At 38.8% G+C, this 26,452-nt stretch overlaps 1 protein-coding gene across 1 annotated transcript in view; it reads left to right on the top strand.

The window, feature by feature from the left end:
* The window catches only part of LOC132416148 (zinc finger protein 420), an 83,264-nt gene extending 61,143 nt beyond the window's left edge, over positions 1 to 22,121 (top strand). Inside the window, exon 12 of the mRNA XM_069540267.1 lies at positions 16,450 to 22,121. Within this exon, the coding sequence (XP_069396368.1) occupies positions 16,450 to 17,816 (1,367 nt within the window). The 3' untranslated portion in view covers positions 17,817 to 22,121. The remainder of the gene's footprint in view (positions 1 to 16,449) is intronic.
* Positions 22,122 to 26,452: the final 4,331 nt, after the last annotated feature.

The raw sequence follows: 26,452 nt of genomic DNA, 5'->3' as shown, positions 1-26,452 counted from the left end.
GCTAGAAGTCTGAGATTAACATTTTGTGCCTGATGAGGGCTCTCTTCCTGGCTTGCAGATGGCCCTGTTCTCACACTGTCCTCACATGGTGAAGAGAGAGAGCACAATCTCTCTCTTCCTCCTGTAAGACCACCAGTCCTATCCTATTCTACCCACCAGTCCTGTGAATTAGGACTCCATCCTTATTACTTCATTTAACCTTAATTGCCTCCTAAAAGCACTTTCTCCAAATACAGTCACATTGGGTGTCATGGCTTAAATGTATAATTTTGGAGGGACACAATTTGGTCCATAGCAATATCTATATGGGATCAAGTTTCTTTCCAGTCTGACTAATATATATGTATTTGCTTGCCTAAAAATATGTTGGTTCATTTATTCGGCAAATACTTGTGTGCCCAGTCTGAACCAAGCACTGTCCTAGACACCAGTAGGACAATTGTGAGCAAGAGTGGTAGTTCCCAGCAGTCTTGCTGTTTACATTTTAATAGGAGAAAGGACATTAAGTAAACAAGTAAATGAATAAACAATATTATATACTGACAAGTGTTATTAAGAAAAGTGAGAAGAAGAGGGATAGAAATTGGCAGGTGTAAACAGGTTTGTTTTAGGGTGGTTGGGGCTTTTTGAGAAGGTGATATTCGAGTGGAAACATGAAAAAAGAGCTCAAACCATATGAATATCTAAAGCAAGAAGCAAGAGCAGTCCTAATGGAACAGTAAATGCAGAGGTCTTGGGTCGGAGGAAAAAAGGCTTTGATGTTTGAGGAACAGCAAGAAGACCAGGATGATTACTCAAAAGGTAAGTGAAAAGTAGAGTGACAAGATGAAGTCAGTAAGTTAGGCAAGGGCTAAATCTTGTAAACGTTTGTATGTCATAGGGGAAGGCATGTGACTTTATTTTTATTTTTTGCCCTGTTGCACCGCTTGCCAGATCTCAGTTCCCCAACCAGGGATTGAACCCGGGCCACAGCAGTGAAAGCCTGAAATCCTAACCCCTAGGCCACCAGGGAACTCCTGGCATGTGATTTTGAAGTGTGATAGAAAGGCATTGGAGGTTTCTGAGCAGGGGAATGACATGAGCTGGTTTATTTTATAATTATCACTCTATGGAGAACAGATCGAATGGGGGCAAAATGGATAGTAGGAAGACCAATTAGGAGGCTATTTCATTTGTCCCAGTGGAATATGGTAGTGGTTTTTAATTAATTAATTAATTTATATTTATGGCTGCATTGGGTCTTTGTTGTTGCATGTGGGCTTTCTCTAGTTGCAGCGAGTGGGGGCTACTCCTTGTTGCGGTGCACAGGCTTCTCATTGCAGTGGCCTCTCCTGTTGTGAAGCATGGGCTCCAGGCACGGGGGCTTCAGTAGTTGTGGCATGAGGGCTCAGTAGAAGTGGCTCTTAGGCTTTAGAGCGCAGGCTCAGTAGTTGTGACCCATGGGCTTAGTTGCTCCGTGGCATGTGGGATCTTCCCAGACCAGGGCTCGAACCCGTGTCCCCTGCATTGGCAGGTGGATTCTTAACCACTGTGCCACCAGGGAAGTCCCTGATAATGTTTTTGATTTGAATGGTACTGGTGGAATGACAGATATTAGGCTCATGGTGGGTTTGTCCAGAAGATACTGGGCTGCTCCTCTGTCTGGATCCTCTCCTCTTCTCACTGGAACTCCCGAACAACCTATACAAGGCTGCCCCCACAAGTGGATGTCCTCTTTACCCAGATTGGACTCCTCACACAGCCTCCTCCCCCCTATGTAGATAAGGAGCATCTTTGTCTTTTAATTGGTATATTTTATCCATCTACATTTAAGTAATTTTCTTATATATTTGGGCTTAAATCTACTGTCTTCCTAGTTTTTTCTGTTTATTCAACATGTCCTTTCTTCCTTTTTTCCATCTCCTGCCTATTTTTGGATTAATCAAGTATTTTTCTTTTTTTTTTTTTTTTGCGGTATGCGGGCCTCTCACTGTTGTGGCCTCTCCCATTGCAGAGCACAGGCTCCGGACGCGCAGGCTCAGCGGCCATGGCTCACGGGCCCAGCCGCTCCGCAGCATGTGGGATCTTCCCAGACCGGGGCACAAACCCGTGTCCCCTGCATCAGCAGGCGGGCTCTCAACCACTGCGCCACCAGGGAAGCCCTGTTAAAGCTATCTGTTAAAATTTTTTTTTTTAATCTTTAGGCTCTGTTGTCAGGCAAAGGGATTTTTAAAAAAAATTTTTTTTTTTTTGGCTGCTCTGTGCAGCTTGCAGGATCTTAGTTCCCTAACCAGGGATTGAACCTGCACCCTTGGCAGTGAAAGCATGGAGTCCTAACCACTGGACTGCCAGGGAATTCCCATAAAGCTATCTGTTAAATTTTTAATTTTACTTATTGTAATTTTAAGTTATAAAAATTCTGTTTGGATATTTTTAATGAATTCTACCTCTGGTTAAATTCTCCATCTTCTATCTGTTTTCTTGGAATTTTTGAAAAATATTATTTATTTGGTTGTGTGGGGCCTTGGTTGTGGCAGGTGGGCTCCTTAGTTGTGGCTCGTGGGCTCCTTAGTTGCAGCATGTGGGCTCCTTAGTTGCGGCAGGCGGGCTCCTTAGTTGTGGCTCTAGGGCTCCTTACTTGCGGCTCCCCAGCTTCTTAGTTGTGGCATGTGGGCTCCTTAGTTGTGGCTCACCAGCTCATTAGTTGTGGCACACAGGCTCCTCAGTTTGGCATGTGAACTCTTAGTTGTGGCATGCATGTGGGATCTAGTTCCCTGGCTGGGGATTGAACCCAGGCCCCCTGCATTGGGAGTGCGGAGTCTTAGCCACTGTGCCACCAGGGAAGCCCCTGTTTTTTTGGAATATTAATCACAGTTTTGTAATAGCTTGGGTCTGTTTCTGTTGTCTGCTTAACCTCTTGGTTTTTTAGTCATTTTTCTCCAGTCTTTTATACCTGATTATTTATGGTCAAATTCTGGACATTGTGTTTGAAAATTTTTAGAGGCTCTGAAAGTTTCTGAACAATATGTTGTCTTTCTTCAGAGATGATTTAATTTGCCTCTGGTAGGCATACAGAGCATGGGCTGATCAACTTCATCCATTTAAGAATAGTCTGTTTACTGCCTGTTTGTAGCTCTTCTGGGGTCTCAGCTGAAAGTCTTGGATGATTATTAGGAAACTTCCTCTTTAGAGGGATCTGGACTCCAATTTCTGTCTCCCTAGCACTTTGAGACTGCCAAAATCTCTACTTGGACTTTTAGCCTTTTAGAAGTTACTTTCTGCTTAACTTCATGGCCTTGATTGATGCTCAGTTTGAGGGTCAGCAAATACCTCAGGGGAAATTCCATGCAGAGTGTTGGCTGAATTCAACATGTTTGCTTTCTCTCCAGGACGTTGGCTGTCCAGTCCTGGCTGCTTTGGTTGTTCATTAGTATCATCAAACAATTATTTTAATTAACCATTTCAGTTGTCTTGGGTGGGTTAGTCTAAAACTAGCTTCTCTGTCATAGAAACAGAAGTCTCCTTTCCCACCTCTTCTTATAGTATTTCTATATTTTAGAGTAAATAACATGTAAATTATGTTCTGTAACCCTAATCCTCACATTATTAACACACTTTGTTAAAATTAGTCATAGAGTTAAAAAGTTTCAATACTCATACCAATTGTTATGACATAGTTTTGATTTTCCTTCTTTCCAGATCTCTCTTTCTTTTCTTAATTTATTCTTTACTGAATTCCTCAAGAAAGGCTGATGGGTCCTAATGAAATTTACATATCTTCTACTTTACTTTATTCAAGTACATAATATTGTTATCAACAATGTTTCTTTATCATTTTATTTTGAATTATTGAATTTTATTTTATTTTTTTTATACAGTAGGTTCTTATTAGTCATCCATTTTATACACATCAGTGTATACATGTCAATCCCAATCTCCCAATTCATCACACCACCACCACCACACCCTGCCACTTCCCCCCTTGGTGTCCATACATTTGTTCTCTACATTTGTGTCTCAATTTCTGCCCTTCAAACCAGTTCATCTGTACCATTTTTCTAGGTTCCACATACATGCGTTAATATATTATATTTGGTTTTCTCTTTCTGACTTACTTCACTCTATGACAGTCTCTAGATCCATCCACGTCTCAACAGATGACCCAATTTCGTTCCTTTTTATGGCTAATATTCCATTGTATATATGTACCACATCTTTTTTATCCATTTGTCTGTTGATGAGCATTTAGGTTGCTTCCATGACCTGGCTATTGTAAATAGTGCTGCAATGAACATTGGGGTGCACATGTCTTTTTGAATTATGGTTTTCTCTGGGTATATGCTCAGTAGTGGGATTGCTGGATCATATGGTAATTCTATTTTTAGTTTTTAAAAGAACCTCCATACTGTTCTCCATAGTGGCTGTATCAATTTACATTCCCACCAACAGTGCAAGAGGGTTCCCTTTTCTCCACACCCTCTCCAGCATTTCTTGTTTGTAGGTTTTCTGACGATGTCCATTCCAACTGGTGTGAGGTGATACCTCATTGTAGTTTTGATTTGCATTTCTCTAATAATAGTGATGTTGAGCAGCTTTTCATGTGTCTCTTGGCCATCTGTATATCTTCTTTGGAGAAATGTCTATTTAGGTCTTCTGCCGAGTTTTGGATTGGGTTGTTTGTTTTTTTATTGTTGAGCTGCATGAGCTGTTTATGTATTTTGGAGATTAATCCTTTGTCCATTGATTCATTTGCAAATATCTTCTCCAATTTTGAGGGTTGTCTTTTCATCTTGTTTATTGTTTCCTTTGCTGTGCAAAAGCTTTGAAGTTTCATTAGGTCCCATTTGTTTATTTTTGTATTTATTTCCATTACTCTAGGAGGTGGGTCAAAAAAAATCTTGTTGTGATTTATGTCAAAGAGTGTTCTTCCTGTGTTTTCCTCTAAGAGTTTTATACTGTCCGATCTTAGATTTAGGTCTGTAATCCATTTTGAGTTTATTTTTGTGTATGGTGTTAGGGAGTGTTCTAATTTCATTCTTTTAAATGTACCTGTCCAGTTTTACCAGCACCACTTATTGAAGAGACTGTCTTTTCTCCATTGTATATCCTTGTCTCCTTTGTATATCCTTGCCGACTTTGTCATAGATTAGTTGACCATAGGTGAGTGGGTTTATCTCTGTGCTTTCTATCGTGTTCCATTGATCTGTATTTCTGTTTTTGTGCTAGTACCATATTGTTTTGATTACTCTAGCTTTGTAGTATAGTCTGAAGTCAGGGAGTCTGATTCCTCCAGCTCCGTTTTTTTCCCTCAAGACTGCTTTGGCTCTTCGGGGTCTTTTGTGTCTCCATGCAAATTTAAAGATTTTTTGTTCTAGTTCCGCAAAAATGCCATTGGTAATTTGTTAAGGATTGCTTTGAATCTGTAGATTGCTTTGGGTAGTACAGTCATTTTCACAATGTTGATTCTTCCAATCCAAGAACATGGTATATCTCTCCATCTGTTGGTATCATCTTTAATTTCTTTCATCAGTGTCTTATAGTTTTCTGCATGCAGGTCTTTTGTCTCCCTCAGTAGGTTTATTCCTAGGCAGTTTATTCTTTTTGTTGCGGTGGTAAATGGGACTGTTTCCTTCATTTCTCTTTCAGATTTTTCATCATTAGTGTATAGGAATGCAAGAGATTACTGTGCATTAATTTTGTATCCTGCAACTTTACCAGATTCATTGATTAGCTCTAGTAGTTTTCTGGTAGCATCTTTAGGATTCTCTATGTATAGTATCATGTCATCTGCAAAGAGTGAGAGTTTTACTACTTCTTTTCCAATTTGTATTCCTTTTATTTCTTTTTCTTCTCTGATTGCCATGGGTAGGACTTCCAAAACTATGTTGAATAGTAATGGTGAGAGTGGACATCTTTGTCTTGTTCCTGCTCTTAGAGGAAATGCTTTCAGTTTTTCCCCATGGAGAATGATGTTTGCTGTGGGTTTGTCATATATGGCCTTTACTATGTTGAGGTAGGTTCCCGCTATACTCACTTTCTGGAGAGTTTTTATCATAAATGGGTGTTGAATTTTGTCAAAAGCATTTTCTGCATCTGTTGAGATGATCATATGGTTTTCGTTCTTCAATTTGTTAATATGGTGTATCACATTGATTGATTTGCATATACTGAAGAATTCTTGCATCCCTGGGATAAATCCCACTTGATCATGGTGTATGATCCTTTTAACGTGTTGTTGGATTCTGTTTGCTAGTATTTTGTTGAAGATTTTTATATCTATATCCATCAGTGATATTGGTCTGTAACTTTCTTTTCTTGTAGTATCTTTGTCTGGTTTTGGTATCAGGGTGGTGGTGGCCTCATAGAATGAGTTTGGGAGTGTTCCTTCCACTGCAATTTTTGGAAGAGTTTGAGAAGGATGGGTGTTAGCTCTTTTCTAAATGTTTGATAGAATTCATCTGTGAAGCCATCTGGTCCTGGACTTTTGTTTGTTAGAAGATTTTTAATCACAGTTTCAATTTCATTACTTGTGATTGGTCTGTTCATATTTTTTCTATTTATTCCTGGTTCAGTCTTGGAAGGTTATACCTTTCTAAGAATTTGTCCATTTCTTCCAGGTTGTCCATTTTATTGGCATAGAGTTGCTTGTAGTAGTCTCTTAGGATGCTTTGTATTTCTGTGGTGACTGTTTAACTTCTCCTTTTTCATTTCTAATTTTACTGATTTGAGTCCTCTTCCTCTTTTTCTTGATGAGTCTGGCTAATGGTTTATCAATTTTGTTTATCTTCTCAAAGAACCAGCTGTTAGTTTTATTGATCCTTGCTACTGTTTTCTTTGTTTCTATTTCATTTATTTCTGCTCTGATCTTTATGATTTCTTTCCTTCTGCTAACTTTGGGTTGTTTTGTTCTTCTTTCTCTAGTTCCTTTAGGTGTAAGGTTAGATTGTTTATTTGAGATTTTTCTTGTTTCTTGAGGTAGGCTTGTATAGCTATAATCTTCCCTCTTAGAACTGCTTTTGCCGCATCCCATAGGTTTTGGATCGTCGTGTTTTCATTGTCATTTGTCTCTAGGTATTTTTTGATTTCCTCTGTGATTTCTTCAGTGATCTCCTGGTTATTTAGTAACGTATTGTTTAGGCTCCATGTGTTTGTGTTTTTTACGTTTTTTTCCCTGTAATAGATTTCTAATCGCATAGCGTTGTGGTTAGAAAAGATGCTTGATATGATTTCAATTTTCTTAAATTTACTGAGGCTTGATTTGTGACCCATGACGTGATCTATCCTGGAGAATGTTCCGTGCACACTTTAGAAGAAAGTGTAATCTGCTGTTTTTACACGATGGAATGTCTTATAAATATCAATTAAATCTATCTGGTCTATTGTGTCATTTAAAGCTTCTGTTTCCTTATTTATTTTCATTTTGGATGATCTGCCCATTGGTGTAAGTGAGGTGTTAAAGTCCCCCACTCTTACTGTGTTACTGTCGATTTCCTCTTTTATAGCTGTTAGCAGTTGCCTTATGTATTGAGGTGCTCCTATGTTGGATGCATATATATTAATAATTGTTATATCTTCTTATTGGATTGATCCCTTGATCATTACGTAGTGTCCTTCCTTGTCTCTTGTAACATTCTTTATTTTAAAGTCTATTTTCTCTGTTACGAGTATTGCTAGCTTTCTTTTGATTTCCATTTGCATGGAATATCTTTTTCCATCCCCTCACTTTCAGTCTCTATGTGTCCGTAGGTCTGAAGTGGGTCTCTTGTATACAGCATATATATGAGTCTTGTTTTTGTATCCATTCAGCAAGCCTGTGTCTTTTGGTTGTAGCATTTAATCCATTCACGTTTAAGGTAATTATCGATATGTACCTATGACCATTTTCTTAATTGTTTTGGGTTTGTTTTTGTAGGTCCTTTTCTTCTCTTGTGTTTCCCACTTAGAGAAGTTCCTTTAGCATTTGTTGTAGAGCTGGTTTGGTGGTGCTGAATTCTCTTAGCTTTTGCTTGTCTGTAAAACTTTTGTTTTCTCCACCGAATCTGAATGAGATCATTGCTGGGTAGAGTAATCTTGGTTGTAGGTTTCATCACTTTAAGTGTATCATGCCACTCCCTTCTGGCTTGTAGAGTTTCTGCTGAGAAATCAGCTGTTAACCTTATGGGAGTTCCCTTGTATGTTATTTGTCATTTTTCCCTTGCTGCTTTCAGTAAGTTTTCTTTGTCTTTAATTTTTGCCAATTTGATTACTATGTGTCTCAGCGTATTTCTCCTTGGGTTTATCCTGTATGGGACTCTCTGCACTTCCCGGAATTGGGTGGCCATTTCCTTTCCCATGTTAGGGAAGTTTTTGACTATAATCTCTTCAAATATTTTCTTGGGTCCTTTCTCTCTCTCTTCTCCTTCTGGGACCCCTATAATGCGAATGTTGTTGCATTTAATGGTGTCCTCGAGGTCTCTTAGGCTGTCTTCATTTCTTTTCATTCTTTTCTCTTTATTCTGTTCCACAGCAGTGAATTCTTCCATTCTGTCTTCCAGGTCACTTATCCGTTCTTCTGCTTCAGTTGTTCTGCTATTGATTCCTTCTAGTGTATCTTTCATTTCAATTATTGTATTGTTCATCTCTGTTTGTTTGTTCTTTAATTCTTCTAAATCTTTGTTAAACATTTCTTGTATCTTCTCGATCTTTGCCTCCATTCTTTTTCCAAGGTCCTGCATCATCTTCACTATCATTATTCTGAATTCTTTTGCTGGAAGGTTGCCTATCTCCACTTCATTTAGTTGTTTTTCTGGTGTTTTATCTTGTTCCTTCATCTGGTACATAGCCCTCTGCCTTCTCATTTTGTCTATATTTCTGTGAATGTGGTTTTTGTTCCACAGGCTGCAGGATTATAGTTCTTCTTGCTTCTCAACAATATGTTTAACCTGAAAATTTTTAAATATTTTAATGCAGTTTTTTGTCATCAATGTCAATATTATTTTTGTTATTTTTTATTTTTTTTAAAGTATGTATTGTAATTTATTTTGATTGCTTCAGGTGTTAGTTGCAGGTACACAGGATCTTCGTTAAGGCATGTGGGATCTTTTCGTTGTGGCTCGCAGGCTCTTTGTTGCGTCACTTGGGCTTCTCTCTAGTTGTGGTGTGCAGGCTCCAGGGCACGTGGGCTCTGTAGTTAGTGACACACAGCCTCTCTATTTGAGGCGCACGAGCTCAGTAGTTGTCGTGCACAGGCTTAGTTGTCCCGTGGCATGTGAGATCTTAGTTCTCTGACCAGGGATCAAAACTGCGTCCCCTGCATTGGAAGGTGGATTGTTTACCACTGGACCACCAGGGAAGTCCCTGTATGATTACTGGAGCTTTTTAGTGTGCCTCTACTAACCTTTGGAGTATTCCCTTCTTATTAGTCTTCTTTTCCAGTTTTTAAAAAATTATTGGTTATTTCTCCATATAGATTCTTGAATTAACATGTCTAATTCTAGGAAAAAATAAATTCATTGGTATTTTTAATTTGGATTGTGTTAATTTTATTCTACCTCTCTACATAAAATGCATCTGTTGGATCTTACAGCAAGATTGCTTTTCTAAGGAGCATTATAAGAAAGAAAGAAATCATTTGACTGTCATATTATTTCTGTTAAAAGACTAACTTTCTAGTTCTAGAAGAGAAATTATTTTCTTCTTCCTCTTGTTGAGTAGAATTTTCCACTGGGATTCAGAATCACAGAGTATCAGTTAAAACTGCAAGCCACCTTATGGCCACCCCTCTTATGCTTTTGGGATCTCTCAGGAAGGAACCACATGGTGCTGATTTCTCTGAAAGCTGCTTTCTCCAAAGCAGGAGCAGCACTTCATCCAGGAGGTCTCAGAATTTTGCAGCTCAGGTGGAGTCATATCCTGATCTCTTTGGTTGCCCTGCTGAGACATCCTCCAGACTTCCCATGTTTTGGGGTCTGCTTGTGTCACCCTAAGAAATAGGGACTGTGTAGTGTAATCTTGTGGAGGTTTACCTGGATTTAGGGTGTCAGTTACCCCAGTTTTTCAGTAGTAGCTATATATTTGTGTAGAAAACCCCAAACAAAAATATTTCGCTAATCCTTTTAAAACATATACTTAAGGGCTTCCCTGATGGCTCAGTGGTTTAGAATTCATCTGCCAATGCAGGGGACACGGGTTCAAGCCCTGGTCCGGGAAGATCCCACATGCCACGGAGCAACTAAGACCGTGTGCCACAACTACTGAGCCCACATGCCACAACTTCTGAAGCCAACATGCCTAGAGCCCATGGTCCACAACAAGAGAAGCCACCATAATGAGGAGTGTGCGCAGCACAACAAAGAGTACCCCCCACTTACTGCAACTAGAGAAAGCCCGCTCACAGCAATGAAGACCCAATGCAGGCAAAAATAAATTAATTAATTAAAAAATTTTTTAAAATAATAGAACATATACTTAAAAGCCATTTACACAAATGGATTTAAAGTGTAGTGTTGATCCTTAATTCGAATCAGTGTAGCATTATTGCATTGCATTAGGCCACTTATATCTCTGACCTACAGGCTTTTTCCATTCTAGGTGATAATCTGGTGACTAAAGTAAGCCATTACAAATTAATTTTTGGAACAGAGTTTGGGCAAAAAGAAAAATGACTTTTAGAGTTCATAATTAAATATTTCAGAACAAATAAAAAGAAGTAGAATATAGGTGAGTTAGAGGGACAAGACACTTTACATTCATTTTTTTTTAAAATAGACTTCATTCATAGTCTCCATTCACAGCAAAATTCAATGGAAGGTACAGAAATTTTCCACATACTCCCTGAGGATTGCATTATTTTTATAAGTTAGTGGGAATCTACATGTTTTTTGTGTTTACATTTTTATACTTTAAAAAATTCAGTTTATTGATGAATATATAATTGACATACATTAAAATTCACTCTTTTTAGTATCCAGTTTTAGGCATTTGAATAAACATATATAGTTATGTAACTACCACTACAATCAATTTTTAGAACAGTTCCTAAGTCTCCTCATGCTCCCAGTGTTTCTTCACTAAGTTAAATCTAGCTTTTGGGCTAAGAAATACACTTTTTATCATGTTAAGGAAGTAACTGTATATTCCTATTATTTTGAGTGCTTTTTTTTATAAATAATGAGTGCTGAGTTAATGTCAGATGGCTTTCCAGTGTCTTTAGAAATAAGTGTATAATTTTAATCCTTAGAATAATTAATATTATAGGGATTTCCTTGGCAGTCCAGTGGTTAAGACTCCATGCTTCCAATGCAGGGGGCATGGGTTCAGTCCCTGGTCAGGTAACTAAGATTCCACATGCTGTGTGGCCAAAAAAATAAAATAAAATAAAAATAAATTTTAAAAAAGAATAATTAATATTATAAATTTTTTAGAAGATTTACTAATGTTGAACTGTCCTTCCATTCTCAGGGTAAGCCTCGGTTAGTTATGATATATTTTCTTTTAGTGTGCTATGAGTTTTGGCATGAAATTTTATAAGTGATATTGGCATATAGCTTTCCTTTACTAGGTTTAGATTTCATTTTTAAACTCACTTAAAAATAATTTGGGGGGCTTCCCTGGTGGCGCAGTGGTTAAGAATCCGCTTGCCTGTGCAGGGGACATGGGTTCGATCCCTGGTCCAGGAAGATCCCTCATGCCATGGAGCAACTAAGCCCATGCGCCACAACTACTAAGCCTGTGCACCACAACTACTGAAGCCTAAGTGCCTAGAGCCCATGCTCTGCAACAAGAGCAATGAGAAGCCTGCACACTGCAACCAAGAGTAGCCCCTGCTCGCTGCAGCTAGAGAAAGCCCACGTGCAACAACGAAGACCAAACGCAGCCAAAAATAAAATAAACTTTAAAAAATAACTTGGAAAAAAAATAACTTGGAATTATTTTCTTATTTTTAACTTGCTGGGCTACTTTAAATATTGTGCTACATGCTTTCTAAAGTTTTGATAATCTTCAAGATAGTTTTTGGAGAAGGTCTTTGACTACTTTCTCTATATTTTCTTAGAAAATTACCTTTTATTGCCACAGTAGTTCCTTACGATTTTCAAAATATTCTGTTTTATTAATAATTTGTTAGTGTCAAGAAGTGTAAAGGGTCTGAAATTTTACCCTACTTGCAAGCTAACAAGTAGCCTACAGCAGTGTCATGGATGCTGGCAGAAGACACAAGACTCCTAATCCAAAGGCAGAGCATTTTATTGCTCAAAGCACAACAAGCAGCATGAACATCAACATATTTGCCTTGTTCCTCTTTGCCCACAAGTTCCATGGGGGTGATGCGGATGGTCCAGGTAGATACGTGAACATTCAGTGAGCTGCATTATGGGAGAGGACCCGGAGTTTAGAGAACCCAAATCTTTCATAATGGGTAATACACATGCATGACCTTTGCTTTGAGGGAGATACTACCTTTATTATATTGAACAGTTAGCAAACCTGTAGGTTGATTTAGAGAGAGAGAGTATCTCTGCCTTCCAAGGGTATTTGTTATACAAACATTCTCAAAATGATAGTCCAGAAAAAAGGTAGTCAGTGTTTCTGCTTGCAAGATATGCTCTGATACCTAGTTGCTGTTTTTTATTTTGTTTGAATGCTTTCCTTTTTTTCCTTAAAAAAAATATATTTTTTTAATTTATTATTTTTGGCTGTGTTGGGTCTTTGTAGCTGTGCACGGGCTTTCTCTAGTTGTGGCGAGCGGGGGCTGCTCTTCGTTGCGGTGCATGTGCTTCTCATTGCGGTGGCTTCTCTTGTTGCAGAGCACGAACTCTAGGAACGCAGTCTCAGTAGTTGTGACTTATGGGCTCCAGAGCGCAGGCTCAGTAGTTTTGGTGCACGGGCTTAGTCGCTCCATGGCATGAGGGATCTTCCTGGATCAGGGATTGAACCTGTGTCCCCTGCATTGGCAGGCAGATTCTTAACTGCTGTGCCACCAGGGAAGTTCCTCCTGTTTTTTCTTATTATCTTAGCAGTTGGTTAATATATTTCATTTAATTTTTTCAAACAACCTGGGTTTTTCACTTGCATATTAATTTCATTATTTTACTGTTATCTAATTAATGGAATTCTGCATTTATTTTAATTTATTTTCTCCTGGGTTCCTCAGTATATTTTGTTGTTCTTAAGTTTTGAGTGGGATACTCATATATTTTTTTCTTTCATTTCTATTGCTCTATTTAAATGTATTGATGAATTTTCTTCTAAGATCTGTAGCTGTATTTCATAGATTCTTGATAATGTGGTGTTTTCAGTATTCTAGAAATTCTTCAATTTTTTTAAATTTAGTAAATAGTTTTAAATTTTTGAAGTGAAGATGTCTCTTGGTTTTAAGATTTTATTTCTCATTTTGTTTCACAGTGATCAAGCAATGATTTGAGTCATTTCAACAGTTTTATACATTTATACGGTAGTCACAGAAAAATACTTTCCTATCTCTCCTATCCCATCTTCTCCCATCTCTTTTCTTACTTCATTTGCATTTAGATATTCTTCACTCAAGTCCCCCATCTGGGTCACTGTCTTCAAGCCCACATCTAACATAGCCTTTATTTGTACTCTCTTGTACTCAGGTGATACCAAATCCCATTCCATAGTTGACAGCCATTCTTCTGTACTCAATATCTACACATGCCTTTTTGCTCAGGATTTCATAAGCCTGTCAATATTAGCATGATTGAAAAATATTTGAGATCATTCTCTGGGAAGTACGAAAGTTTCTGCGGCTATGTAGGATTGGAGAGGAGCACCTAGGGAAGATATGGAGGAGCAAGTGTTTGAGTAAATGTAGCACTGATGTAGTAATCGTATGAACTCTGGTGGAGATAAGCAAGTCATTGTAGTACAGTATAAAAGATTAGAGGCAGGGCCTCCCTGGTGGTGCAGTGGTCACAAATCCACCTGCTAGTGCAGGGGACACCAGTTTGAGCCCTGGTCTGGGAAGATCTCACATGCTGCGGAGCAGCTAGACCCGTGCACCACAACTACTGAGCCTGCACTCTAGAGCCCACAAGCCACAACTACTGAGCCCACGTGCCACAACTACTGATGCCTGCATGCCACAACTCCTGAAGCCTGCATGACACAACTACTGAAGCCTGAGCACCTAGAGCCCGTGCTCCACAACAAGAGAAGCCACCTCAATGAGAAGCCCACGCACTGCAATGAAGAGTAGCCCCTGCTCACTGCAACTAGATAAAGCCTGCGCACAGCAACAAAGACCCAACACAGCCAGAAATAAAATAAATTAAAAAAAAGGTTAGAGACGGATGTATATATTTGTTAGTGATTACATAATTGTGGGAATTAAATGAGTAACATCTATTGTGAATTTGGGGTTGCTTATTCAATAGTAAGTGAACTTAGAATCGTTTCTGCCACTGGGAAAACTTAGGGGTAAGAGACTAATGGAATAACAAGTGAGAAAATTAATAAATATGTTATTGCAATGTTATAGAGACGAGCAACATGTTTCTGGGATAGAGCATAAAGTGCTTAGACTTAAATAGGATCAGCAGGAATATCTTTTCTGAAGAAGTGATTTTTGATTTGAGATCTGAGGATGAAGAGAAGTCAAGCACACAAAATCAGAGGATTTCTCAAAGAAGGAGCAACCTGTCAAGAGCCCTATTTAATGGCAACAGTTGCATTAAACATTAAACAGTGCATTTTGTGAGCTGAAAAGAGGCCTTTATGGCATGAACAGAGAAAGTAAATGGGAGAGGAGTTGATAAGCAGAAGCCTTATTATTCATGCTCAGGTATTTCTGTTTTATTCTAATTGTAAAGAGAAATCATTGAAAATGTTTAAGTAGAGAGACTCAAACATTGATCAGCAACAGGGTCATTTATTGTCAGATATAAAAAAGAACAAAACAAAAACATGTGCAGGAACTAGTCCTGTAGATCTTGTTTCAGTCAAACATCTCTGTATAGTTTTAACAGACCTTTAGGTGATTCTTACACACACTTAAATCAGGCCTCCACTGATTTACCTTGTTTGCCTAATCACCAACCTCACCTCCATTCCTGAACTTTCTTTATTCTCTGTTTCCTTTGCCTTGTTTTGAAATGTATGAGAATATAGTCTGTTCCATAATACAGTTAATAATCCGTAATACAAATTAGCTTAGTAATGATATGAAGTAGGGAATGATATCAGTATAATGTGGAACTTAGTTGTTTCACAGGTAATTTTCCTGGTTGAATAGTGCCAGAATGGTAGAAATAGATTTATAACATTCAGCAGGAAAGGCAAAAGCCTTTAATTTGATACTTTATTGTTAAGAGCCCTTACACCTCCATATTAAGAAAATTAATAATAAATGCCTACATTCAGGCTCCCTCCCCAGACATGGATACCATCAACCTTGCATGTCTCCTAGCTGATGACAGGTTTCACTTCATCCTATTTCCATCTTAATGATAGCCTCACTGGCTCAGGGCTTTATTTTCATGTACAATGTCTCAGCACCTGAAATCCAGTGTTTTCAATTTTTTGTGTGCATTTTAATATCCATGATGCAGCCTTCAGCTGTGTTGAGCTGCCTTTCAGGTTATCTCTTGAGATATCAATTATTATATTTGTTAGTGCTCTGCCAATAAAGTTGCATAGATTTGAGTGTTCTTCTCCAGCCCTGTTTTCCCCATAAACTCTAATTTTTGGTGTGTAATTTTACAGAAGATAGGTTTTTTTAGGTACACATATGTGTTATTGTAGCAAGAATGCCTATCTTCTAGAGATGTCTAATCCATTCACTGGTAATGATGCTGAAAATTCAGCCTTTGTGCACCAGTGCCATATCAAATCTTGGAGACAGAGGTTTGGGTGAAGTAGAAAAGAATAGCTTTATTGCTTTGCCAGGCAAACGGGGACACAGCAGGCTAGTGCTTCAAGAACTGTGTGTCCCAACCCAGGAGGATTTGGTGAGTTTTATAGCAGTGGTTCAAGGACGGGGTTGCTGATAAGGATCAGGTTGTGTGCAGGGCCTGTATTCCTTTAATCTGGCCTCAGGTGGTCTCCTGATGAGCGTCTCGAGGTTATCAAACTGTGACTTTCTCTCTGGAACATCTTCTGTTTGGTGCCGGTTTTAGTTCTGCAGAAGAACTCAAAGATACTGTTATGTGTATCCCTTGAGGTAGAACCAGGACACCCCAAGGCTGTACTGTTGTTTCTTGACTACTCCTTCCTTGTTTCTGCATCCCCTCCCTTCCCTGATGAGCAACTGTTCGAATTTGCCCTTTGGGACTCAGGGAAGGTCATGGAGGCTGGAGTCTGTTCCCTGCAAACAAAGAAATGGGGAACACAGAAAGGCTTCCGTGCCCAGGAGCCCCACAGAGTCCTGCTCAGTTTCAGTAATAGGCATTATTTTAGGTGCTTTTTATTTCTGTATAGTTTTCTTTCTTCTGGAACCGGAAAACAGCATGTGTTTGCTTTCTTGTTTTCTTTCAGATTTGGAGTCCAGATACAGGACCAATACTTTATCTCCAGAAAAGGACATTTATGAAATATATTCATTCCAGTGGGAGATAATGGAAAGAATTAAAAGCTATGGCCTTCAAGACTCCTTTTTTAGAAATGATTGGGAATGCAAAAGCAAGATTGAGGGGCAAAAGGAACCACAAGAGGGATATTTTGGGCAAGTGAAAATTGCTTCTGAAAAAATGTCCACTTACAAAAGGCATAATCTTCTTGCTGAGTATCAGAGAATTCATAATGGAGAAAAGTTATATGAATGTAAGGAATGTAGGAAGACCTTTATTCGTCGCTCAACACTTAGTCAACACCTGAGAATTCATACTGGTGAAAAACCTTACAAATGTAAAGAATGTGGGCAGGCCTTTAGACAGCGTGCACACCTTATTAGACATCACAAACTTCATACTGGTGAGAAACCCTATGAATGTAAGGAATGTGGGAAGGCCTTTACAGTCCTCCAAGAACTTACTCAACATCAGAGACTTCATACTGGTGAAAAGCCCTATGAATGTAAGGAATGTGGGAAGGCCTTTAGAGTACATCAGCAGCTTGCTCGACATCAGAGAATTCACACTGGTGAGAAGCCCTATGAATGTAAGGCATGTGGGAAGACTTTTAGGCAGTGTACACACCTTACTCGACATCAGAGACTTCATACTTCTGAGAAGCTCTATGAATGTAAGGAATGTGGGAAGGCCTTCGTATGTGGTCCAGACCTTAGAATACATCAGAAAATTCATTTTGGGGAGAAGCCCTATGAATGTAAGGAATGTGGAAAGGCTTTTAGAATATGCCAACAGCTTACTGTCCATCAGAGTATTCATACTGGTGAGAAACCCTATGAATGTAAAGAGTGTGGGAAGACTTTTAGATTAAGGCAACAACTTGTTCGCCATCAGAGAATTCATACTCGTGAGAAACCCTATGAATGTATGGAATGTTGGAAGACCTTTAGTAGTTACTCACAACTTATTTCCCATCAGAGCATTCATATTGGTGAGAGACCTTATGAATGTGAAGAATGTGGGAAGGCCTTTAGACTACTCTCACAACTTACTCAACATCAGAGTATTCATACTGGTGAGAAACCTTATGAATGTAAGGAATGTAGAAAGCCTTTTAGATTGCTCTCACAACTTACTCAACATCAGAGTATTCATACTGGAGAGAAACCTTATGAATGTAAGGAATGTGGTAAAGCTTTTAGACTTTATTCTTTTCTTACTCAACACCAGAGAATTCATACTGGTGAGAAACCCTACAAATGTAAGGAATGTAAGAAGGCCTTTAGACAACATTCACACCTTACTCAGCATCAGAAAATTCATAATGGAATTTAATACAAGAAGGCTTTCAAATGTACATGTTACAGAACATCAGAAAATTCATTTTTGAGAAAATTTGTTTCATGCTCATAACTAAGCATTAAGAAGTTTATATTTCAGAAAAAATTGTTGCTTTAAAACCTTCCACCACCATTCAGACATTGTATATCTTCAGCAAATTTATATGAGGAAATAATATAATGAATACAGGAAAATCTTTAGCCTTATCTATCATTATCACCATTTCACCCCTTTATTACCAGTGTGTTATTAGATAAGGTACTTAAATTTCTGTGCCTCATTTTGCTCACTTGTAAAATGGTGATAGTAGTACCTATGTATATTAGTTATTTATTGCTGTGTAATAAATTACCACAAACTTAGTAGCTTAAAATAATACACATTATCTCAGTTTCTGTGGGTCAGGAGTCTAGGCATAACTTAGTTGGGTTCTCTGCTTCAGGGCCTCTCACAAGGCTAAAATCAAGATTTCAACCATGGCTGAGTCTCATTGGAAGGCTCAACTGGGGAAGGGATGCACTTCCAACCTCATGTGGTTGTTGACTGAATTAATTCACTGAGGGCTGTTGCGCTGAGGTCCTCAGTTTCTAGCTGGCTGTTGGCTAAATGCTGACTTCAATTCCTTGTTACATGGGCCTCTTCAAGGTGGCTGCTTACTTCATCAGAGTGTGCAAGCCAAGGAAGCAAGAGGCTGCTAGCATCAAAGAAGCTATCGTCTTGTGTAATCTAATCATTGAAATGACATTATTTCATCACCTTTTCTATCTTCTTTTGGTTAGAAACAAGGAACTAGGCCACCCTACACTCAAGGGAACAGGCTTACACAAGAGTATGAATGCCAGGAGGAAGGGACCACTGGGGCCAATTCAGAGTCAGCCTGCTACATCATGTAATAGAATTGTTGTGAGGAGTGAGTAGTTAATACTTGGAAAAATAGCAGCCACATAGCATGTTTTCTGTAAATATTACCTATAGTTGTTATTAACATCATTAGTATTAGTGAATTCATATGAGAGGAATATCCTATAGAAGTAATAAATGTAGAAATGCCTCCTGTCACTGCTCAGCACTTACTAAACTTAAGATAATTTATTCTGGATAAAATCTAGGAGGTTATACTGAATGTGAGAAGTTCTTCATCACTTGAGCTGCATCCGAAATTTCATGCTGAAAAGAAACCTTATGAATTTTATGAATATGAGGTTGTTAAGAGTATAACTATTGGAAGAATCAAAGAGAAATACGAAATTATTTTCCCATAATAAATTCCAAAGAGTAAATGTTTTATAATCTCTCATCTCTGACCACCATTCAATTAATTAGAAATTACCAAAAAGGTGGCATAAAGGAACTAACCACTTGGAAATTTAATTGTGTGTTTGTGTGTGTGTGTGTGTGTGTATGATACTCTTGTATAAAAGAAAGAAAACATTCCATTACAGTCAATATACTTTTTGATGCTCAAATTGCCCCATCTTCAGCCAGTGGGAGTTGGGTCTTTTCACATGATCCCAATAGCAGTTTGATAATTTGCTCAGTTATGGCTGCTATGGGAAATGCTTGGGTACCAACTAATTATTCTGAAAACCAATAAATAAATGGAAAAATAAGTATTTATTTTGCTTTTCCCATGTGAATCAAGTTTCAGAGTCACCCAAAACTCATCAAATTAATTTTTTTTTAATTTAAGAAATCTCACCAGTAAATACAGAAAAATTGATAGGATTAGAAAAATTTTCTAGTTCCTAATGGAATAATGGGTCCAGAAAATGATCTTCAGTGGATATTAAAACTATTTGGGAAAAAGTTTATAGTGAGAACGTTACATTGGATTTATCAAGCTGACCACCTCTGAGCCCTTTATTCAATTTTAACGTCTATAAAGGTGGGACTATCAGACAATAGGCACCTCCTGATACAATGCAATTAGGAAGTACATACCACTACCTATGAAGTCTTATTGCCAGAATAATAAACTGAAGGAATCAAACCTTTAAATCAAAAATTTTAAAGCCAAGAATTTGGGGAATAGATGAAAAGGTAAATGGCACCGCAAGGAAGCAGCCAAGCAGATCCAGAATGTGTAAAATTCTACAAAACAAATGACCTGATTTCTTCAACTAATGAGTGGCATGAAAAAGAAAAGAAGGGCACTGTTAACAGATTAAAAAAGACGAGGCATATCAACTAAATTCAATATGTGGGTATTATTTGGACCCAGATTGAACAAAATGTAAAACAACATTTTGGAGACTGGGGGAAATGTGGACATGCACTGAGTATTAAATGATTTTTAGAAATATTAGATTTGTTTGTTAGGGATGATAATGTCAACGTGGTTATTAAAAGATAGAACATCCTATGTGTTAGAGATACATATATATGAAATAAGATACCCAGATTTGCATTAAAATAACTCCAGCAAAAGAAAAAGAAAGCAAATTGGCAAAGAGCTAGAAAGTAGATTAGCAAAATGTTGATAATTACTGAAGTAGAGTAGCTGTTTATGGAGGGTTCATTGTTTTAACATTTTTACCTTTTTATGTATTTGAAGTAATATTTAAAATCAAAGCTGAAATTATACACTACTTAAGAAATGATTGTTAATGAGATGCCTGCATATCTAAATTTGTCAGATGTAACCAAAGTTCTATTCAGTGAGAAATGTGTGCCCCCGAATGCATTAAGGAAACTTCGTTTGTGGGCCCAGTCTTCATCTTCTTCACTTACCTGCAGCAATCAGTGCTGGGCCTGTCATGTAGATAAATGTATTAAAGGAATGAATAAGCATTTATGTCAAGAAACAAGAAACAGAACAAAGTCAAACCAACACAAGAGAAGCAAAGTACAATTGAAAGTAGAAATTAAGAGATTAGACACTAGTAGACTTCCAATGTTAATGACTGTATCTTGGCAGGTCTAATCAAGGAAAAGAAAATGAAATATAAACATTCAGCATTATGATAAAAGTGATTACAGATTATCAATAAATTTTCCTTTTAATTATAAGGTAACACTGTATGTACTATATGTATTCCAATATATGTAAAAATACAGATGGATTACATTTTCTTCTCTATAAGTATGTTATCACAATTGACTGTGCTCTAGAACCCACAGACCAACAAATAAATGTGTGTGTGTACGAAGTTCCTGTTTAAGGAAAAAATCTGATAGTTGTGTAGGTAAAAACCTTAAGAATAGATAATCCTTAACAAGATTTTACTAATTAATTTTACACAGGTGAAATAATCTGATACAAAACTAGATGAAGATGAAGAGCAAAATCTAGACCAACTTCACTTATGAAAATTCTATTCTTCATAATTCTAAATAGTTATATTTAGAATTTCTTACAAAATCAGTCTTCACTAATAGGCCAGTGTTTTGCCTTTCCCAAGTACAAAGTAGCTCCAGAAGACCAGTGTTTAACCAACATTCTCCACAAGTTTGCTTCAGAGAATACTAGTCCTTGATGATATTTTAAAAAATATATCTGGGGAAAAACTGTAAATGAAACAAAGGATAAAGTATCTACTTCTGGGGGAAATCCGAGTACACATTATCAGCTTGTCGAAAGATGTATTAAAGAAATTTTCATTTAACATAGTGTATCTCAAATTTACTTCATTGTGCACTTCTCACTCCAAATACCTTTTAACACCTTTAGAATGTGAACCACTTTGGTAGATGCTACCATAACCACAATGAATGTCTTCAAGGATGTCATTTCAGACATGGTGAGTGATTGTGTTGGGAAGGGGTGAGGAAGGGCACTTTTCTTTTGCAGCTCACATTATACTCTGAAAGCAGCTTCCTGCTTGAATGGAAGGCTAGTGATTTTCTATAGAATGGAAAAGATTCCAGCCTGGTGCTTGATAATGTATGTATTAAACATGCTTAAATATTCTATTAAACAGTGATTAGGACAAAATGATTTTTCATTGTAATAAAAATGCTATATTGAATACCATTTTGTGCGGGTTTTTTTTTTCTTATTTTTAGTTTTTGGAATCAAGCCAGTTTATTGAGGGGCTTTGGGGGAGAGTCGAAAGGCTGGGAGGACAATGAGATCCGATGTCCTTCTCCCAGCCGGGACCTCCCCAGCTTCACAGTCGCTGAAAGCCGTTTTCTTATTTCTTTGAAGAGTTGAGACTCTAAGGTGCATATCTAGAAGTGCTGTGTATACTGTGTTTCACATATTGCTAGATTATTGCTCCATCATTGCACCACTACTGAATCCCTTCAGTTATTGAATATGAGTGTCTGTACTTCCCTGATTGCAAGTGAATTGAGCACATTTTTTCATATGTGTTTATTGGCCAATTATGTTTCCCTTAGTGCTTTTTTTTTTTTTTTTTTTTTTTGCGGTACGCGGACCTCTCACTGTTGTGGCCTCTCCCTTTGAGGAGCACAGGCTCCAAACGCGCAGGCTCAGTGGCCATGGCCCACGGGCCCAGCCGCTCCGCGGCATGTGGGATCTTCCCGGACCGGGCACGAACCCGTGTCCCCTGCATTGGCAGGCAGACTCTCAACCACTGCGCCACCAGGGAAACCCCCTTAGTGCTTTTTTTATTCATGCATTTTCTCTCTTTCTTTCTGGGTTATCTCACTGATTTTTTTAGGATTTTTAAAATAATCCAGGTATTGATAATTCCAGGTATTACACATTTATAAATGTTGGACTTATTTTCTCTCAAGGTGGCTTGTGTTTTCACTGTGTTATGGTGTTTATTGTTTTGCATACAGTTTTCATTTTAAGCCATACCAAATAATTGTATTCTTTTTTCTTTTTTATATTTTATGTTTTCTGCCATGTATCTGCAAATAGAAATAAGTTCCCTCAATATTTTTTATTATTTATTTTATTTCTATTTCTTATTGCAGTAGCTGGAGTTTTCAGAATAAAGTTGAATACTAGTGGGAATAACTTCCCTCATTTTTCCAATTTAATGGAAATCACATATCTATTTAAACATTTAGTATAATGCTTATTGACTTAGAGTAAATAGTCTGTTATATGTAAGTAGTTTCATTCAGTCCCTGTTCTACTTAATGCCTGTTAGATTTTGTTGGGAGCTATTTTATCATCTGTTGGTGTGAACCTGTTTTTTCTCCTTTAATTTTCTGATGTGATGAATTATGCAGATTTCTTGACAAATTCAGGGGTTCCTACAACCATTCTTAGGTTGAGTAGTTTACTACAACAACTGACCCAACTCAGGAATGTAGTGCAGTTATGATTAGTTTTATTACAATGAAAAGATACAAATTAGAATCAGCTAGAGGGAGAGATGGATGCCTAGGACAAAGTGTGGGAGGGATCCAAATGTGGAGCTTCTGGTCATCTTCTCCTTGAACACAAGGATGTTATTATCTCCTCTTGGCCATGAGTTGTGACAATATGCACAAGAAAGCTTGCCCAAGCCTGTGGTCTCCAGATTTTTTGTTGGTGCTCACATTCTGTCCATGAGGTTAGGCTGATCTTTAGCCTTCAACTCCTTCAGAAGGTTCAAGCTCACACCTTTCAAGTATGAGCATCGAAGTTTCAAGTCTCCAGTTCTTCCAGTGGTCAGAACTGTTATGGTGTGTCCCAAAACCTCTATCATAAATCATATTGTTAGACTGGTGGCTTGGGCCCCCAAGCAAACAAAGACGCTCCTATCAGGCAGGACATTCTACGGGCCTAGAGATTACTTACAAGTCTAAGGACATGCTGCCTGTAAGTAAAATTCTATACGTATATCCCACGAATGCTCAAATGCTTTGTATTTAACTTGATGTCATCACATTAGGCTGACGACGAGAATCTTTGTAATGTGGGCTTAGTAAGAGCAGAGCTGCATGTCAAAGTGAATTTCATGTTTACCTATATTCTATTTTACCAATATACAAGAATAACACGATGTCTTAAAGGGTGCAGGTAGTTCAGAAGTATTATTGGAAAAGGAAAGAAGAGTAAAAATACTCTACTATACCAAGGAATGGAGAGAAACATGTTATTGTTTATTTTATATAGGTAACATCTGTTTAATTGGTCCTATTACATTTCCATTCTCTTTTTTAAAAAGCCTTTTTTTTTTTTTTTGCGGACGCGGGCCTCTCACTGTTGTGGCCTCTCCCACTGCGGAGCACAGGCTCCGGACGCGCAGGCTCAGCGGCCATGGCTCACGGGCCCAGCCGCTCCGCGGCATGTGGGATCTTCCTGGACCGGGGCACGAACCCGTGTCCCCTGCATCGGCAGGCGGACTCTCAACCACTGCACCACCAGGGAAGCCCTGATATTTCTATATATTTCAAAATTATTACCACAATAAGTCTAGTTATGATATGTCACCATACAAAGATATTACATAGTTATTGACTGTATTTCCTACAAGGTACATTTCATATCCATGACTCACTTACTGTGCAACTGGAAGTTTGTGCCTCTTAATCTCCCTCACCTATTTCTCTACTTCCCCCAACCCCTCCCCTCTGGCTTGTTTCATCTCTGTATCTATCAATCTGTTTCTGTTTTGTTATGCTTGTTCATCTGTTTTGTTTTTTAGGCTCCACATATAAGTGAAGTCATAGAGTATTTGTCTTTCTCTGTCAGACTTATTTCACTTAACATAATACCCTCTAGGTCCATCCATGTTGCCGCAAATGGCATCATTTCATTCTTTTTAATGGCGGAGTAATATTCCATTATAATAAATACCACATCTTCTTTATCCATTCATCTGTTGAGGGGTATTTAGGTTGCTTCTATGTCTTGGCTATTGTAAATAATGCTGCAATGAACATTGGGGTGCATGTATCTTTTCAAATCAGTGTTTTCATTTTCTTCAGATACATAACAAGGAGTGGAATTGATGGATCATATGGTAGTTCTATTTTTAACTTTTTCAGGAATCTCCATATGGTTTTCCAGAATGGTTGCACCAATTTACATTCCCACCCACAGGGTTCCCTTTTCTCAACATTCTTGCCAACACTTATTGTTTGTCAGCTTTTTGATAATAGCCATTCTGACAGCTGTCAGAATGATCAGGTCATTCAAGATGGCTGTTCTCTTGCTCTTTGTGAATCCCCTACTCGACCAGTTCCTCCTTCACCTGTAACCTACTCACGTGAATGTCTTTGCCTCCTGCCCCAGCTAGTGATGGTTCTAATCCTCCGGCCAGAATGGCCCCACCTGCTACTTTATTAAAGGGAAATATCTGCCCTCATGATGCACGTTAATCTGAGGGGCTGTGAGGGACGTGCCCCAGCTGCTGGTTTCCCTGGTAACTGATGAGCCAAGCTGACGTCATTTCCCCTATAAATTGTAGGCTCCTTCTCCCTTGAGTAGTGAAGACTGTTGCCGTGTCCTATTTGCTGTCTGATGCACACTGTGGGGTGTCACTCCAGGACCTTGCTTCAGGTATGTAAGATCCTCTCACCCGATAAACCACTGATATCTCTGTTGCCATCTCTGGGCTCTTTCTTCGGTCTTGAGGCTGGGCAACTACAAGGCTTGCAGTTCTGTGGGGTACAGCGCAATAGTTGGCCAGCCAGGAGGCCGAGGAAACTCCCACAAGTGCCATGAGGTCAGGATATAAAGATGGGGGACAGAAAGTTATGGGGGTGATCCTGAGGTGGCTGTCCACTAGCATGTGGGGCCCTGTGGCAGCTGACTACCATGAGGCATGTCTTTCTCTTCCATTATATCAATGATATCCTGTTAACCTCAGAGTCTCTTTCCAGTTTAAAAGTAGCAGCCCAGGGGCTTCCCTGGTGGCGCAGTGGCTGAGAGTCCGCCTGCCGATGCAGGGGACACGGGTTCGTGCCCCGGTCCGGGAAGATCCCACATGCCGCGGAGCGGCTGGGCCCGTGAGCCATGGCCGCTGAGCCTGCGCGTCCGGAGCCTGTGCTCCGCAGCGGGAGAGGCCACAACAGTGAGAGGCCCGCATACCGCAAAATAAATAAATAAGTAACTTTTAAAAAGTAGCAGCCAAATGCTTATGGCTTATCTGAATGTACATGGATGGCTGATGAATAAAACACACAAGGACCTGGATTATCTACAAAAGACAAGCCTCACCCTCCGACCCCTCACCCCTAAACAATTACATACACAAGCTTTAGGGATATTACCTCAGGGATAGGCTTGTGAATTGGACGTGGCCAGTTACCCGGAAGGGTTTGGTTGGGGCCTGTGGCAATGGCAAAATAATAGTAACCTTCTGGTCCCAGCTATGGCAGAGGGCAGAGCAACAATCTAGTGTGATGGAATGACAGCGATATGCATCTACGGTGCATTGCAAAGGCGGAAGACGTTACCAAAGACCTACCTGAGTCATCTAACGATGCAAGAAAACCCTACTATTTGGGGTCTAGAACGCCTGTGTGCAACATATAGGACCCCCATGGACATCAACAGTGAACAAGGAAACTACTTTACCAGCCATGATGTTCAGGAATGGGCTGATTAAAAATGACATACGCTGGCATTTCCACCTGCCCTCCAACCTCACTGCTCCCGGGCTAATGGAAAGAATAAATGGACTCCTTAACAACTGATGTTGAAAACCCATGCTCTCGATATGCGGACCAGAGGCTAACTCAAGCCCTAAGGACTATAACTGAACATCTCAGGAGCAGTT

This window comes from Delphinus delphis, chromosome 20 (assembly GCF_949987515.2).
Source record: "Delphinus delphis chromosome 20, mDelDel1.2, whole genome shotgun sequence".
In the NCBI taxonomy this organism is placed as follows: domain Eukaryota; kingdom Metazoa; phylum Chordata; class Mammalia; order Artiodactyla; family Delphinidae; genus Delphinus; species Delphinus delphis.
The sequence above is the reverse complement of the archived record's forward strand: the minus strand, read 5'-3'. Positions and strand labels throughout refer to the sequence as shown.